This window comes from Pocillopora verrucosa, chromosome 4 (genome assembly GCF_036669915.1).
Source record: "Pocillopora verrucosa isolate sample1 chromosome 4, ASM3666991v2, whole genome shotgun sequence".
NCBI lineage: Eukaryota > Metazoa > Cnidaria > Anthozoa > Scleractinia > Pocilloporidae > Pocillopora > Pocillopora verrucosa.
The window spans coordinates 3,399,501-3,412,387 of record NC_089315.1 but is presented as its reverse complement, the minus strand read 5'-3'; the positions used below and the strand labels follow the sequence as shown (position 1 = coordinate 3,412,387).

Below are 12,887 nucleotides of genomic sequence, written 5' to 3'. Positions count from 1 at the left end.
TGGTACGGTTGAAGATCTAGAACGTTCCGTAACAACAGGTTACAACAGGTTCTATTTATATATTGATTCGATGATGACTCAGCATGACATAGCTACTTCTAGAACATTCTTGAAGGTCACACTACATCCTCTCTTCTTTACAAAGACTGACGAAACAATTCATGAAGGAGATCACTAGACATCACATTGCCTATTGCAGTCTATTGAATGTCTCTAAGGTTATTTAAAAAGAACGAAGTCTTTATACTTTGAGTTTGGCTTGACTTGTCTCTGTGATCTTGTTACGCCTTGTCGAATCGGTACCTGTTCTGATTTTGACTCATTTTTTATGTCACTCAACTGCATTTGTCCTGTTTCATTGTTGACTACAAGTAATTCTATGAACTTAGGCTGTGGGGCAGTTGGCAAGGCTGCATCTGACTGTGTGGGTGGGCTCACAGGAGAGTCTAAATAAGGGTTTGTAACAACGACTTTGGGCGTTGTCATTTCTCTAGTTTTCCTGATGTGACACCGATTCCTTTTGTACTCACGGCCATCGGCCTTCACTATGTAGGATCTGTCAGATTCTCTTCTGACCACACGGACTTGTGTCCACAGGGGTGACGACTGAGGCCTGATCTTGGCGTGAATACTATCTCCTACAACAAGAGGGGGTAGCAGCTTTGCTCTCTTACCATGATACCTCTTGTTCTGTTGCTTCTTCCTGACTGAAGCTCGTATGATGCCTGAGGTTGATATTACGTGGGGTTCAAGTAACTCTGATTTCACAGGTATAACTGTTCTTGTTCTTCTGGAATTAAATTTCTCATTTGGTGATGCCAACTCGTCAGGTGTATTCCTTTGTTCCAAAATAGCCATCCAGGGGTCGTGACTCATCTTGAGTATCCTCTTAGCTTGTTTGACTGCAGCTTCCGCCGTACCGTTTCCTTTTGGATGGTGTGGTGAAGAGGTATAGTGATGAAAGTTCCAACTCTCTGAAAACTCCTTAAATTCCTTGCTAGCATATTGAGGACCATTGTCTGATATAACCACCTCAGGGACTCCCTGCCATGCGAAAATCTTCTTCATCTGTAAGATTGTGGACTCAGCATCAGTATCATTCAGTTGCTCTAAGTCCCAGTATTTTGTGAGATTATCCACAACTACCAATTAGATTGAAAAGATCAGTACTGACTATTTGCCATCTTCTCTTTGGAATAGGCTGGCTCTGCATGGTTTCTCTAGGCTGATAGTCTCGGACATTGGGTGGTACTTGCGTCTTGTCCTCAGGTCATCCATTAGCTATAATTTCAGCTTAAGTCATGAGATTTCCATCTTTTGAGGTCGCTGTTGCTACTTTCTGAAGGGTTGCATCTGTCATGTTATGAGAGATATTTGGATCTGTTCCTTCGATCTCTTTCATGAGGAGTTCTTCTGCGCGAATTGTAAAGACTTCATAATCATTTATTTCCTTTAGCGTTCGGCCGTTTGGGAGGGCAGATCTTGACAGATGATCACTTATGTACATCTGAGTTCCCTTTTTGTACACAATGTTCAGGCGGTACTTTTGAAGTCGTAGCATTATGCGTTGTAACCTCTTGGGCGCGTTGTTGATACTTTTGGCAAGTATGGTTTCTAGAGGCTTATTGTCTGTGACTGCTATAATCTTTTGTCTTCCATGGAGATAGTGGTCAAATCGTGTACAACCAAACACCAGTGCGAGGCACTCCTTCTCGATCTGAGAGTAACGTCTCTCAGTCTCAGTCATATTGCGACTAGCCGGCTTGAAGTAGAACAGCTCCTAGTCCATAGTCACTTGCATCTGTCTCAATCGTTACTTCTTCCTCCAAGTCGTAGTTACGGAGTAGTGGCGGTTCTGAAATCAGCTGAGTCAACTTGTTAAACTTCTGAGAGGTTCAGATACGTTGGACAGCTGAGGTAAAAATTTGCCCAGGTAATTTATCATTCCAAGTGGCCTTCTCACTTCAGTCTTACCGCGTGGTCTCGGCATCTGAGTGATGGCTTCAACTTTGTCTGGGTCTGGTAAAATACCCTCAGAAGTCAAGATATGACCGCAATACTTCAACTTCTGTTGTTTGAAAACGAACTTGTCCTTGTTCAGTTTGAAGTTTCGCTCCCTGCATCTCTGTAGCAACGCAATCAGATTTCTGTCAAGGTCTACCAAGGCTTCTTCATGGGTGTTCCCTGCTCCAGTTACTAACTGTAATATTTAGGCTTCAAGGTAAAGATTTATTCCGCACACAGGTGAAGTACATACAAGATGGCCGAACATCAAAGCACATGGCCCCCAACATGCAACGGGGCCTTGCTAACTAGAACACCGGAAGTCTGATGTAATAAGCAACTAATCCAACACTAACTGGTCATCAGCTATAGCAGTTACTCCTTCCAGGCCCTTAATGATCTCATTTACATGTCTCTGAAACTCTTCTGGTGCACTACATATGCCGAAGGGCATCCTAAGCCACTTGTGTCTCCCAAAAGGAGTGTGGAATGTTGTTAATTTTCTAGAGTCCTCATCTAGCTTCATTTGCAGAAATCCATCTTAAGCGTCCAGGACTGTGAACGCTTGCGCTTTAGCAAGTCTAGAGGTCACATCATCAATGGTTGGAAGGCAGAGCTTTGGTATTTTGACATGCTTGTTCAATTCTCTGGGATCCAGGCAAACACGTAGTTGGCCATTGCGCTTCTTCACGTATACTGCACTGCTCACCCAGTCTGTTGGTTCATTAACTTTCGCCATGTGGCCTTTCTGCTCCATTTCATAAAGTTTCTTCTTGAGATCGTCTCTCAGTGCGACGGGTACGATTCTAGGCGCATCTTGTTTCGGTACTGCTCCCTCTGTCAGTTCAATCTTGTAATTTCCAATGTCCCCTAGCCCAGTGAATACATGGTTGTGTTCTCGTGAAATAGCATCCTTGGTCAACCCTTTCACGTCAGAAACTGAGTTGACGAGTAATTCTCTTTTAATAGACAGGAGTTACAACTCCTCACATGTTTTTCCTGATAACGGTGAACTTAGAGCATCATCAATCACTAAGAATTTTGCTATGGTTATTTTTCCACCAATCTGGATGTCAAGGTAGACTTCACCTTTGGGAAACACACCATCTTCATTGTACGCTTTCAAAATGGCACGAGTTTTCTTCAAGTCTGGTCGGTTTGGAATCTTTATAAAATCTTTCTCAAGCAATGTAACATATCAACACTCGACCGCCATGTTGGAGTTACGCAACACACGTGTTTTATTTCATGCTGTGCCTACAAGAGGTCAGCGGTATACATAACATCCCCCCTTCCCTCTCTTGATAATATCAACAACAACAACAACAACAACAAAAATATATGGTAACTGAACGGAAACAGAAAGTGTTTGCACAATTAACAGTGTCTGTTATTGCTACGTTTTCGACGCCTGGCCAACTCTGAAAATTAATTATAGGTCTAGTTTCATTGGCTTATTGACTTGTCTGCCACTTCGAGTTGTGTACAGTGTCGAGCCCCTAGTCGCTGCTACTTCAGGTGAAGGCGGTATCTTTCTTGCTGGGCTTTTCCTTGTGACTGACTGGTCTGACTGGTAATCTAATGGTAACTTCTCCATACGTGTGTCTGACATGGGTGGTGGCACTGCATGCGGCACTAAACGTGGTTTCTCAGGATCTGTCTCTGTCTCCTCAGTGCTTCGATGGTATCCTGGGAAGTAAGGTCATTGAGTTTAGTTACTTCAATGTACTTGGAGTAATAATCAACCAGTACCAGGTAATGATGACCTTCAAAGGCGAAGATGTCTGAAGCAGCCATCGCCCACGGCAGATCTGAGACAGGACTTGGCATCAGGGGCTGTTTCTGCTGTGCAGGCGCGTAGTTGTGGTACACGGTACAGTCTTTTACTTTGTCTTCTATTTGAGCGCTCATTCCAGGCCAATAAAGCGCTTCTCTGGCCCTCTGTTTGCACTTCACAATTCCAAGGTGTGTTCCGTGTATTAGGCGAGCATGGCTGGTCTCATGGACGGGGGTACCACAATCTTCATCCCTCTGTAGATTACACCATCTAAGACTGCAAGTTCATCACGTGACTCCCAGTATTCTCGTATGCCGTGTGGGACCTGTCGTTTTGAATCCTGCTTGAATCATAGCGTACAGCTCGTGGAACTCGTTTGCAGTTTTTTGTTGGAGTTCTGTATACTTTGGCTCTGAAATGGATATTCTTTCCAGCATGTTTACTTGTATCTCTTCTTCGTCCGCATGTAGTTCATTCAGACTTGCTCGGCTAAGGGTATCAGCGAGAACTTGCTTCTTGCCTGGAAGATACCCCACTTTTAGGTCATAATCGCTTATTTTCAACATCATTGCTTGTAATCTTAATGGTGCCGTTGCTATTGGTTTGCGGAGAATTGTCTCTAGGGGCTTATGGTCGGTCTGAACCACAGTCGTTTTGCCTGGAATGTACACTCTAAATTTCTGTGTACTGAACACAATTGCCGGCATTTCTTTCTCAATTGGGGCCCAGTTGATTTCAGATTCTCGAAGTTTGCGAGACGCGTAAGCTACTGGCCTTCCTTCTTGGAGTAGGACCGCACCCACTGCTTCCTTGCTGGCATCACTCTGTATAGTCATTTCCTTATCGACATCATAGTAGGCTAGCACAGGGGCTTTACAGCACATATCTTTGAGCTTTTGGAATGCATCTGCCTGTGGCTTATCCCAGTGGAAAATTATTTCTTTTCTAGTGAGCTCTCGCAACGGGGTTTCAACGTCTGCAAGTATTGGGAGGAACTTGACCAAATATTATATGGATCCCAGGAATCGGCGTACATCCTCTTTTGTTTCTAGAGGTGGCATATCCTTCATGGCTTTCACTTTTTCTGGGTTAGGTTTGAGTCCTTCTTCTGAGATAATGTGGCCCACATATTGGACTTCGGGCTTGCGTACTTAACCTTGTCAAAATTCAATCTGAGGTTGTAGCTTTTGGCTCGCTGGAACACTGCCTCTAGCACCGAGTCATGATGAGCAACGTTACGACGTGTGATTAATATGTCATCCACAATGGCATATGTATGATCGATACCTTCCAACATTTCATTCATGGTCCTTTGATACATCTCTGGAGCTAATTTGATTCCAAAAGGTAGCTTCAACCATCTGTATCGGCCTATAGGAGTGTTCATAGTTGTTAGTAGGCTGGACTCGTAGTCAAGTTTCATTTGGAGATACCCACTCTTTGCGTCAAGGACTGTAAACACTTTGGCATCAGGTATTTTGGCTGAAATTTCTTCAACCGTAGGTATTGGATAATGTTCCCGCTTAACGGCTTTGTTCAGGTCTCCTGGGTCTAGACAGATCCTGATCTTGTCACCTCGACTTGAAACCACCATAGAATTGACCCAATCAGTGGGCTGTGTGACTTTGGCTAGATGCCCTTCCCTCTCCATTTCTTTGAGCTTGGATGCGATCTTGGGAAGGAGTGCAGCGGGTTGTCTGCGAGGACCATGTACTACTGGCGTTGCTGTGGGGTCAATTTTGATTGAGTAGGTTCCTGGCATGACTCCAGATGCATTTTGCAGATCAGGGTGTTGATTCAGCAACTCCTTAAGGCTCACATCTATTTTATGCAGTCGCTGGACCAAGCCGAGGGCTTGACAGACTTGCCTGACAGTATTTTCTTCTGCTTGCTATCTATAACATAGAAGTTTACATTCAACTCCTTGTCTTTAAATCGCACTGGAAGGGTGACGTAACCCTTTGGTTTGATCTGGTGTTGGCTATAGGAAACCAAAGTCTTCTTGGTTTTCTTAACACGGGCATTTGGTGCTATTTGTCTGAGCTGGGTGGTGTTAATCACGCTTGCATAGGCACCCGTGTCGAGCTGACAAAACAGGGTGCTATTGCCCACTTTCAGGAATTCACACCATTCGTCCTTTTCACCTGGGTTCTGGTTGTCGTTGATCCTGTTTATTTCTAGACTTGCTACATGTAATAGTTGTAAGTCCCTGTCAGCACCTTCCTCTTCACTGGAATATTCATCTCCCGAATGGTCTGTTTCATTCAACACGTTAACAATACTTTTCCGACTTCTGCACACTTGGGCAAAGTGTCCAATTTCCTGCATTTATTACACGATTCATTCTTGGCTGGACAATTTTCTTGTGGCTTGTGTGCATTGTATCCACACCTGTCACATTTCTGAGCCTGCTCATTGTTACCTTTCGGTTTCTTGAAGTTTCTCGCCTTTTTATGCTGCCTAGAAGATTCCTTCTTCCATGTAACTTTACTAACTTCAATTCTCGGGTCTTCAACTGACATCACCTGCAGTCCATCCCTTGTGGCCTCGAACATTCGACCGATGCTGATGGCTGTTTCGAGAGTAAGGTTTTTGCTTTTTTCCAAGCAACGTTGTCGTACTCTTTCATCCAGTAATTTACACGCGATGGCCTTCCGAATTAACTTATTTGTCTCGGTCATTTCTAGCCCTCGGGCTAGGAGTCTGAGGTCAGTGACGAAGGAATCAAACGTTTCCCCTTGCAGTTGGCGTCTTCGATCGAATTTGACTGCCGCCATTATTGGGTTCTTTTTGGCTTTGAGGTGTGCCTTGAATTTTTCGGCGACTCGTTCAAGTATGTCCCTTTTCACTGATGTCATGTCTGTTTTCCCCCGATCCAACTTGAACAGTGTCCCACTGGAAAGTGAGGTAAATCTCTTGGCCCTTGTCACCGACGAAGCTCATCAGGTTGCATATTTTCTCTTTTTCCGTGCACTTGCTGAGTGGTCCTCCGAAAGCAAATTCGCAGTGTTGATAAAATCTTTCCCACTCTTTACTCAGGTCCGTGGCGGCCCAATTCATCGTTGGCCAGTTGTACGACGCGTTAGCGTATCCTTCTGCCATATCTTTGTGCTAAGTTTCATTCGGCGGCGCTCGAAATCCCACTATTCTGACACCATGTTACATATCAACACTCGACCGCCATGTTGGAGTTACGCAACACACGTGTTTTATTTCATGCTGTGCCTACAAGAGGTATACATAACAAGCAATTAGCCTCTGATCCGCTATCAATCTACATGGTCACCTCAATCCAATTACTTGTCTATCCACTTCTCAGCTAAGGTTGAATCATTTATTTAGAACGGCTGCTGTTAGTGACTGAATACATGCAGTAAACTTCATCATCGGCGATTGCTGGTTCGACTTCTTCAATTCGATGAATTCTCCTTGTAGGTTTCTTGGAAACGCTCTTCACAGGTTTCTGTGTTCTCCTTTGAGATTCTTGATCGCGACTTCTGCACATTTTAGCAAAATGGTTCTTCATGTTACACTTGCTGCATTTTTTTCCATAAGCCGGATACTGGTGCAAATTGTGGTTCGTTCCACAATATTTACATTGTTTCACCGTTTCTACTCGTCGTGTAAAATGTGGTTTCTTTCCTTTGTACTTGACAGAGTGTACTGAAGTTGCTATTTCTTCATCAGTCTTTTTCAGTTGATCGCTGGCTGTTTCTGCAGCTCTAATTATGTCCAAGGCTGTATTGAGAGTGACAGCCTTCTCACGGAGTAGTCGTTTTCTGACTTCATGGCTTTTGATTCCAATGACCAGTCTGTCTCGAATCAGTTCCTTACATAGAGCGTCATAAACACAGGTTGACGTTAGCTTTCGCAATCTGTTCAGGTATTGATCGATGTTTTCATTTTCTTGGTTGGCACTGTTGAACAAGGAACGCTCAAAAATAATATTCCTCTATGGTTCAAAATGCTACGTCAAGGCCTGCAAGAAACTATCAGGATCTGTGCGATCAGCTACAGGCAGATTTTTAGTTATTTGGTAAGTTTCTCTTCCCAGACTACCTTAAGAGTTTCCAAAATGACTTGCTTGGGTTTCTTATCAAGTTCAGTTGCTATCTTATAGCTCTCCCAACTCTCTCTGAAAAAAGTTCAGTTCTCTGCCAGGTTCCCCTTGAGACTCATTGGAGGTGGCGTTGGTAACTGACTGTACTTCATCATCTGTGTAGGTTGCACAATAGGTTGCGCTAGAGGTGCTTCTGGAGGATTCTCTCGCACCGGAGGGTCTTCTTGATCGCTAGGTGTATGCTAAGCTCTGGTTTTTCGCAGAAATGCAGCTTCCTCAATGTGTGAACCTCGAAATTCACTTCAAATTTCACAAGTGGCAGTGTTGAGACTTCCGGTCTCTCCAATAACCCCGCTGGATTCCTTTAGCGCCCGCGATTAATTCTTCTGTCTTCGCTTGGATCGACGAAATTCATCTTCAATTTTGTAATCCCCTTCCTGACACCATGAAGTGAGGACGTCTTGTATTCTGCAGCATACACTTTTATTGATATCTGAAGGGCTATACCAGCAACTAAACTACTCTCTACATCTAGTTACAAGCTCGGCTTTCATAGGTACGGTTGAGGATCTAGAACGTTCCGTAACATTACAACAGATTCTATTTATATATTGATTCGAGGATGACACAGCATGACACAGCTACTTCTAGAACATTCTTGAAGGTCACACTACAGCTATAACCACCAAAGGACTGTGTCTGTATTTAAGCGGGGATTGTATTTCCTCTTTTCTTCGGCACAGTTGACATTCAAAGTCAAAGAAATACAAACAACTATAGCCGGGTTGTGGAATATCTCCTTCTTAACTTAATGGTGATGGAAATAGCATTGACAGAACACAACAATGGCGTCTGAAGCTTTCAGGGCTTGCCTTGGTCGTTGAGAAAAAAAAAACACGGCTGAGTTTTTGACCATAAGGACTTAAACCTTAGACCTTAAAACTTCACCATCTGCTCTGCCAGCCGGGCAGAAGAAGAGATTTGGGTGGACCTTCGTGAAGATTCAAACCTCATACTTTAGGGTTAGCTCACGTGAGGATTCAAACCTCAGACTTTGCAAAATCAGTATCAGATGCTCTACCAGCCGAGCTAAAAAAAAAAAGTTGAGGGTCGACATTTGTAAGAAATTACACGTTAAACGTGTGAAATGAAAGTTTCTAGTTGACCTTCATGAGGATTCAAACCTCAGATCTACCGATTTTACTGTCAGATACTCTACCAGCTGACGTATTCAACCTTGGTCGTTAAGAAAAAAGCAAGGCTGGGTTATTGACCATAAGGATTCAAACCTTAGACCTTAAAACTTCGCAATCTGCTTTGATTGCTAAGCAGAAGGAGGAATTTGGGCGGACCTCTGTGAGGATTCAAACCTCATTCCATTCGACGTCGCTTAAAGCGTAGTAGAAAGAAATACTTCTGGGTAAAGATACGTGAGGATTCAAACCTCAGACTTTGCAAAATCGGTATTAAATGCTCTACCATCTGACCTGAGAAAATAACTATAGGTCGACCTTTGTAAGAAATTACACGCTAAACTTTTAAAATAAAAGTTTTTGGTCGACTTTCATGAGGATTCAAACCTCAGATCTACTAATTTTGCTGTCAAATACTCCACCTGCTAATGTATGCAAACCTCGATCGTTAGAAAAAAAGAACAACACTGGGTCATTGACAGTAACGATTCAAACCTTAGATCTTAAAACTTCACCATCTGCTCTACCAGCCGGGCAGAAGAAGAAATTTGGGTAGATATCCGTGAGGATTCAAACCTCATTCTATTTAATATCCCTTTATGACATTCTTAGAGTAGAGTAGGAAGATATACTTCTGGGTTAAAGTAAACGAGGATTCAAACCTCAGGCTTTGCAATATCGGTATCATCTGCTCTACCATCTGAGCTGAGAGAAAAAAATATAGGTCGACCTTTGTAAGAGATTGCACCTTAAACGTGTCAAATAACAATTTCTAGTCGACTTTTATGAGGATTCAAACCTCAGATCTACCGATGTTGCTGTCACATACTCTACCCGCTGAAGTATACAAAACTCGATAAGTTATTTTCTCGTATGATATTAAGCATTGTATTTTGTTTTCTTCTTGAGTGTGTGATCAATGGGGTTCATTCCATTCCGAAGAGCTTGACATATAATGAGAGCTGCTTAGCTGTTCAGGTAAGGATTAAATCAGAGATATCGAGAGGTCATGAAATACGATTGAGCTTTTCAAGTTATTAAATACATTATCTTAGGGTAAAGATATTAAATACAACTAAAATTTTGTATTAAACTGGTGGAGAGCTGCAAGTATATTTTAGCAATAATCATGAAAAGTAAATTTTTTGAAAATAAGAAAGATTAGAGTCAGAACCCTTTTAAGTTCTACATTTATCATGTTTAGCATTTACAAAAGAATGAGTGTATGAAATTTGAATATTATGTAAACGTGTATCAGCGCAGGTCATTTACATCAAGATATCTTCTTTTTCAGCTTTAGGATGGTGTTTGAGTAGAAGACATTTCCCTCCTAAGGAGCAAGTTGGATATCAGAAAGTAAATGGTACCGTACGTAAATAAGATAGTAAAACAAAAAACATTATAATCTGAGTCCCTCGTGAGGATTCGAACCTTACGCAGTCAGCCCAAATACGGCGATCCCAGCTGGGTGGAGAGTTTCGTGCGCTCCACTCAGTGCTTGTTTGTTTTCGCGTCCCGAGGAGAGGTGCAGTGCAGATTGCCCATACTTCGGTCTCACCCTCTGGTACCTCGGCGTAAGCTCGTATCACTTTTGTTTTTACGTTTTTCATTTTTTGCTTCCTTTTTGTTTGATACGAGCAATAAGCCGTTAAATAGGTCTCAAACCCGGAGGCCAGACCCATTTCAGGTGTCGGCTGTAACCACCAAAGGACTGTGTCTGTATTCAAGCGGGGATTAAGTATTTCCTCTTTTTTTCGGTACATTTGATATTCAAAGTCAAAGACATACAAACAGCTATAGTCAGTTTGTAGAGTATGTCCTTCATAACTTAACATTAATGAAAATAGCACTTACAGAACACAATAATGGCGACTGAAGCTTCCAGAGCTTACCTTGAGAGGGGCTACAAGAGTTAATTGTCTGTTATGTCGGTCCACAATTAGTTATCTCTCAAAAAAATTGCACATCACTTTGTCAGGTGAGCAGAAAATGAAACACAGCTAGGCCAACGTCGTTATGGATTCAAACCTTAAACCTCAAAACTTATAGTTATTGTTCTTATATCGTACTAAGCATTGTATTTTGTTTTCCTCTTGAGTGTGTGATCAACAGGTTATACAGATGCAGTATTTGATTTTCAGGAAACAAACTCCTGATCAACTTAGGTTGGTTTTTTTAAGTTGGTAATCTATTTGTCCCATCAACATGCCTAGGCATATACTGAGACCTGCTTTGCTGTTCAGGTTAAGACTGGATGAGAGATCCTGCTGATCAAATGAAACTTTGTTTAAACTAACAGTATATGTGTATATGCTTCCTTGATATTACATTCCTCTTTTCTATCTTTTCCAGGTTTTTTTCTTTGCAGGGTTTGGCTCAAAACCCACCTTCTACTTTCTGCCTTTCTCTCAAAGGAAGCAGTTCAAAAGTTGCGATTTCAAAGCATCATGCGTTTGTCAACAAGTTGTCATCAACAAGGAAGTGGTGTAACCATTGCAGTGTCTATGTATGATCTGGTCATCGAAAGGGGAGCAGTTTTTAAAGCTTCAGTGTCATAATATGTATGATATGACCGTCAAAAAGGAAAATGATAAGTAATGATAAGCACAATAAAAGATAAATAGATCAATTTAAAAATTATGAATGAAAAAATAAAAGAAATAATTAAAATAAATCAAACATAAACAATAAAACATACCATACTTACCCTCTGCCCATACTTAAAATACTTTACATTTGTGCCTTCCTTATCCGAATGGTCTCGTTGACTTAACTTTGGGTTTCAAGACTTAATGATTCATTGATAATTATATGTTTAACGGTGCAATGAAAAACATTTTTATTGGTTTTGATACCGACCAACAAATTAATGCTATAACAATACTTTCGACCCCTGATTTAAGACTTTGGATCTCAGACATTCGATTTTTGAGTAAAGTTCTAATTTCCGACTTTCGACTCTTCTCACTTCAGACTTCGGATTTCGGACATTCGATTTCGGAAATATCGGAGTTCGGAGTTTTATGTCCGACCATTGACGTAAAATTTTCTCACTTCCGGTAACGGACCTCTAATTTACGACTTTCGACTTGTGAGCCTCATGTGTCCTATGTCACTTGTCCGCTGACTGCGAACTTTCGATATCCGATTTTCATTCCTTAATTGCTACATGTAGACCTTCGACTCAAATGTTCGATCTTCCTTATTCCGATTCGACTCAAAAGTACCATTTTCAACGTCCACTAAGTTGGAGGGTTCAACTTTCTTCTTTAGGCAGGAGCATAAGTTATGTAAAAAAAGTGAGGTACAGCAGTAACCGAGATAAGAGGGAAATTAACTTTTAAGATGACAAGTTTACAAAGATTTAACCCTTTAAACCCAAAGAATGACCGGCATCTAATTTCTCTCACAGTACCACTCCTGAATCAGGAGAATAAAGAAAATGATGTATAACTTAAAGAGCTCTTGGTTAATAAACAAATTCTCCTAGTCAGCACCACAGGGGATGCACGGAGGACATTATGAATTAAGAATGTGCAGTGATGTTGGGGTGTCGAGGGTTAAATAAATAAGACAACAGTTTGTGTTATCTATAAACGGTTTATTCCATTTCCAAAACCATAAAAGTTCCTAAAGGTTAGACAGACAACCATAAAAAACCAAGACCATGTAATTGGGTGACATTCAGGTAACTAAGGCGACAGTGTTCAGTCCAAAAACAAAAATGTTAAATAGTAATTTTTAATGTTGTGCAGCGGTAACAGTTTGCAAACTATTAGGAAAAGAATGTATTTTTTGTGTTATTTTGATTTTATCAAATAAAAAAGGAAGGACTTTACGCAGTGTATTGAGT

The 12,887-nt window shown here is 41.6% G+C and overlaps 1 protein-coding gene across 1 annotated transcript; it reads right to left on the bottom strand.

The window, feature by feature from the left end:
* Positions 1 to 219: 219 nt before the first annotated feature.
* Positions 220 to 4,665, bottom strand: LOC136280153 (uncharacterized). Its single transcript, XM_066164873.1, has 6 exons — positions 4,225 to 4,665; positions 3,646 to 4,035; positions 2,995 to 3,169; positions 2,714 to 2,874; positions 1,975 to 2,200; positions 220 to 1,142 (listed from the first exon to the last, which is right to left on the bottom strand). The coding sequence occupies exons 1-6, from the start codon at positions 4,663 to 4,665 to the stop codon at positions 220 to 222; spliced, it is 2,316 nt and encodes a 771-aa protein (XP_066020970.1).
* Between the last annotated feature and the right edge of the window lie 8,222 nt (positions 4,666 to 12,887).

Excerpts from the sequence above, each read along its gene's own strand:
- LOC136280153 (XM_066164873.1), bottom strand. The coding sequence starts at position 4,665 with ATGTGCTGTAAAGCCCCTGTGCTAGCCTACTATGATGTCGATAAGGAA. Across the intron at positions 3,170-3,645 it reads GACAGATCCTGAGAAACCAC|ATTCCAAACCGACCAGACTT; the intron begins GTTTAGTGCCGC and ends GATTTTATAAAG. Across the intron at positions 2,875-2,994 it reads ACCGTTATCAGGAAAAACAT|GGGACATTGGAAATTACAAG; the intron begins GTGAGGAGTTGT and ends TCACTGGGCTAG.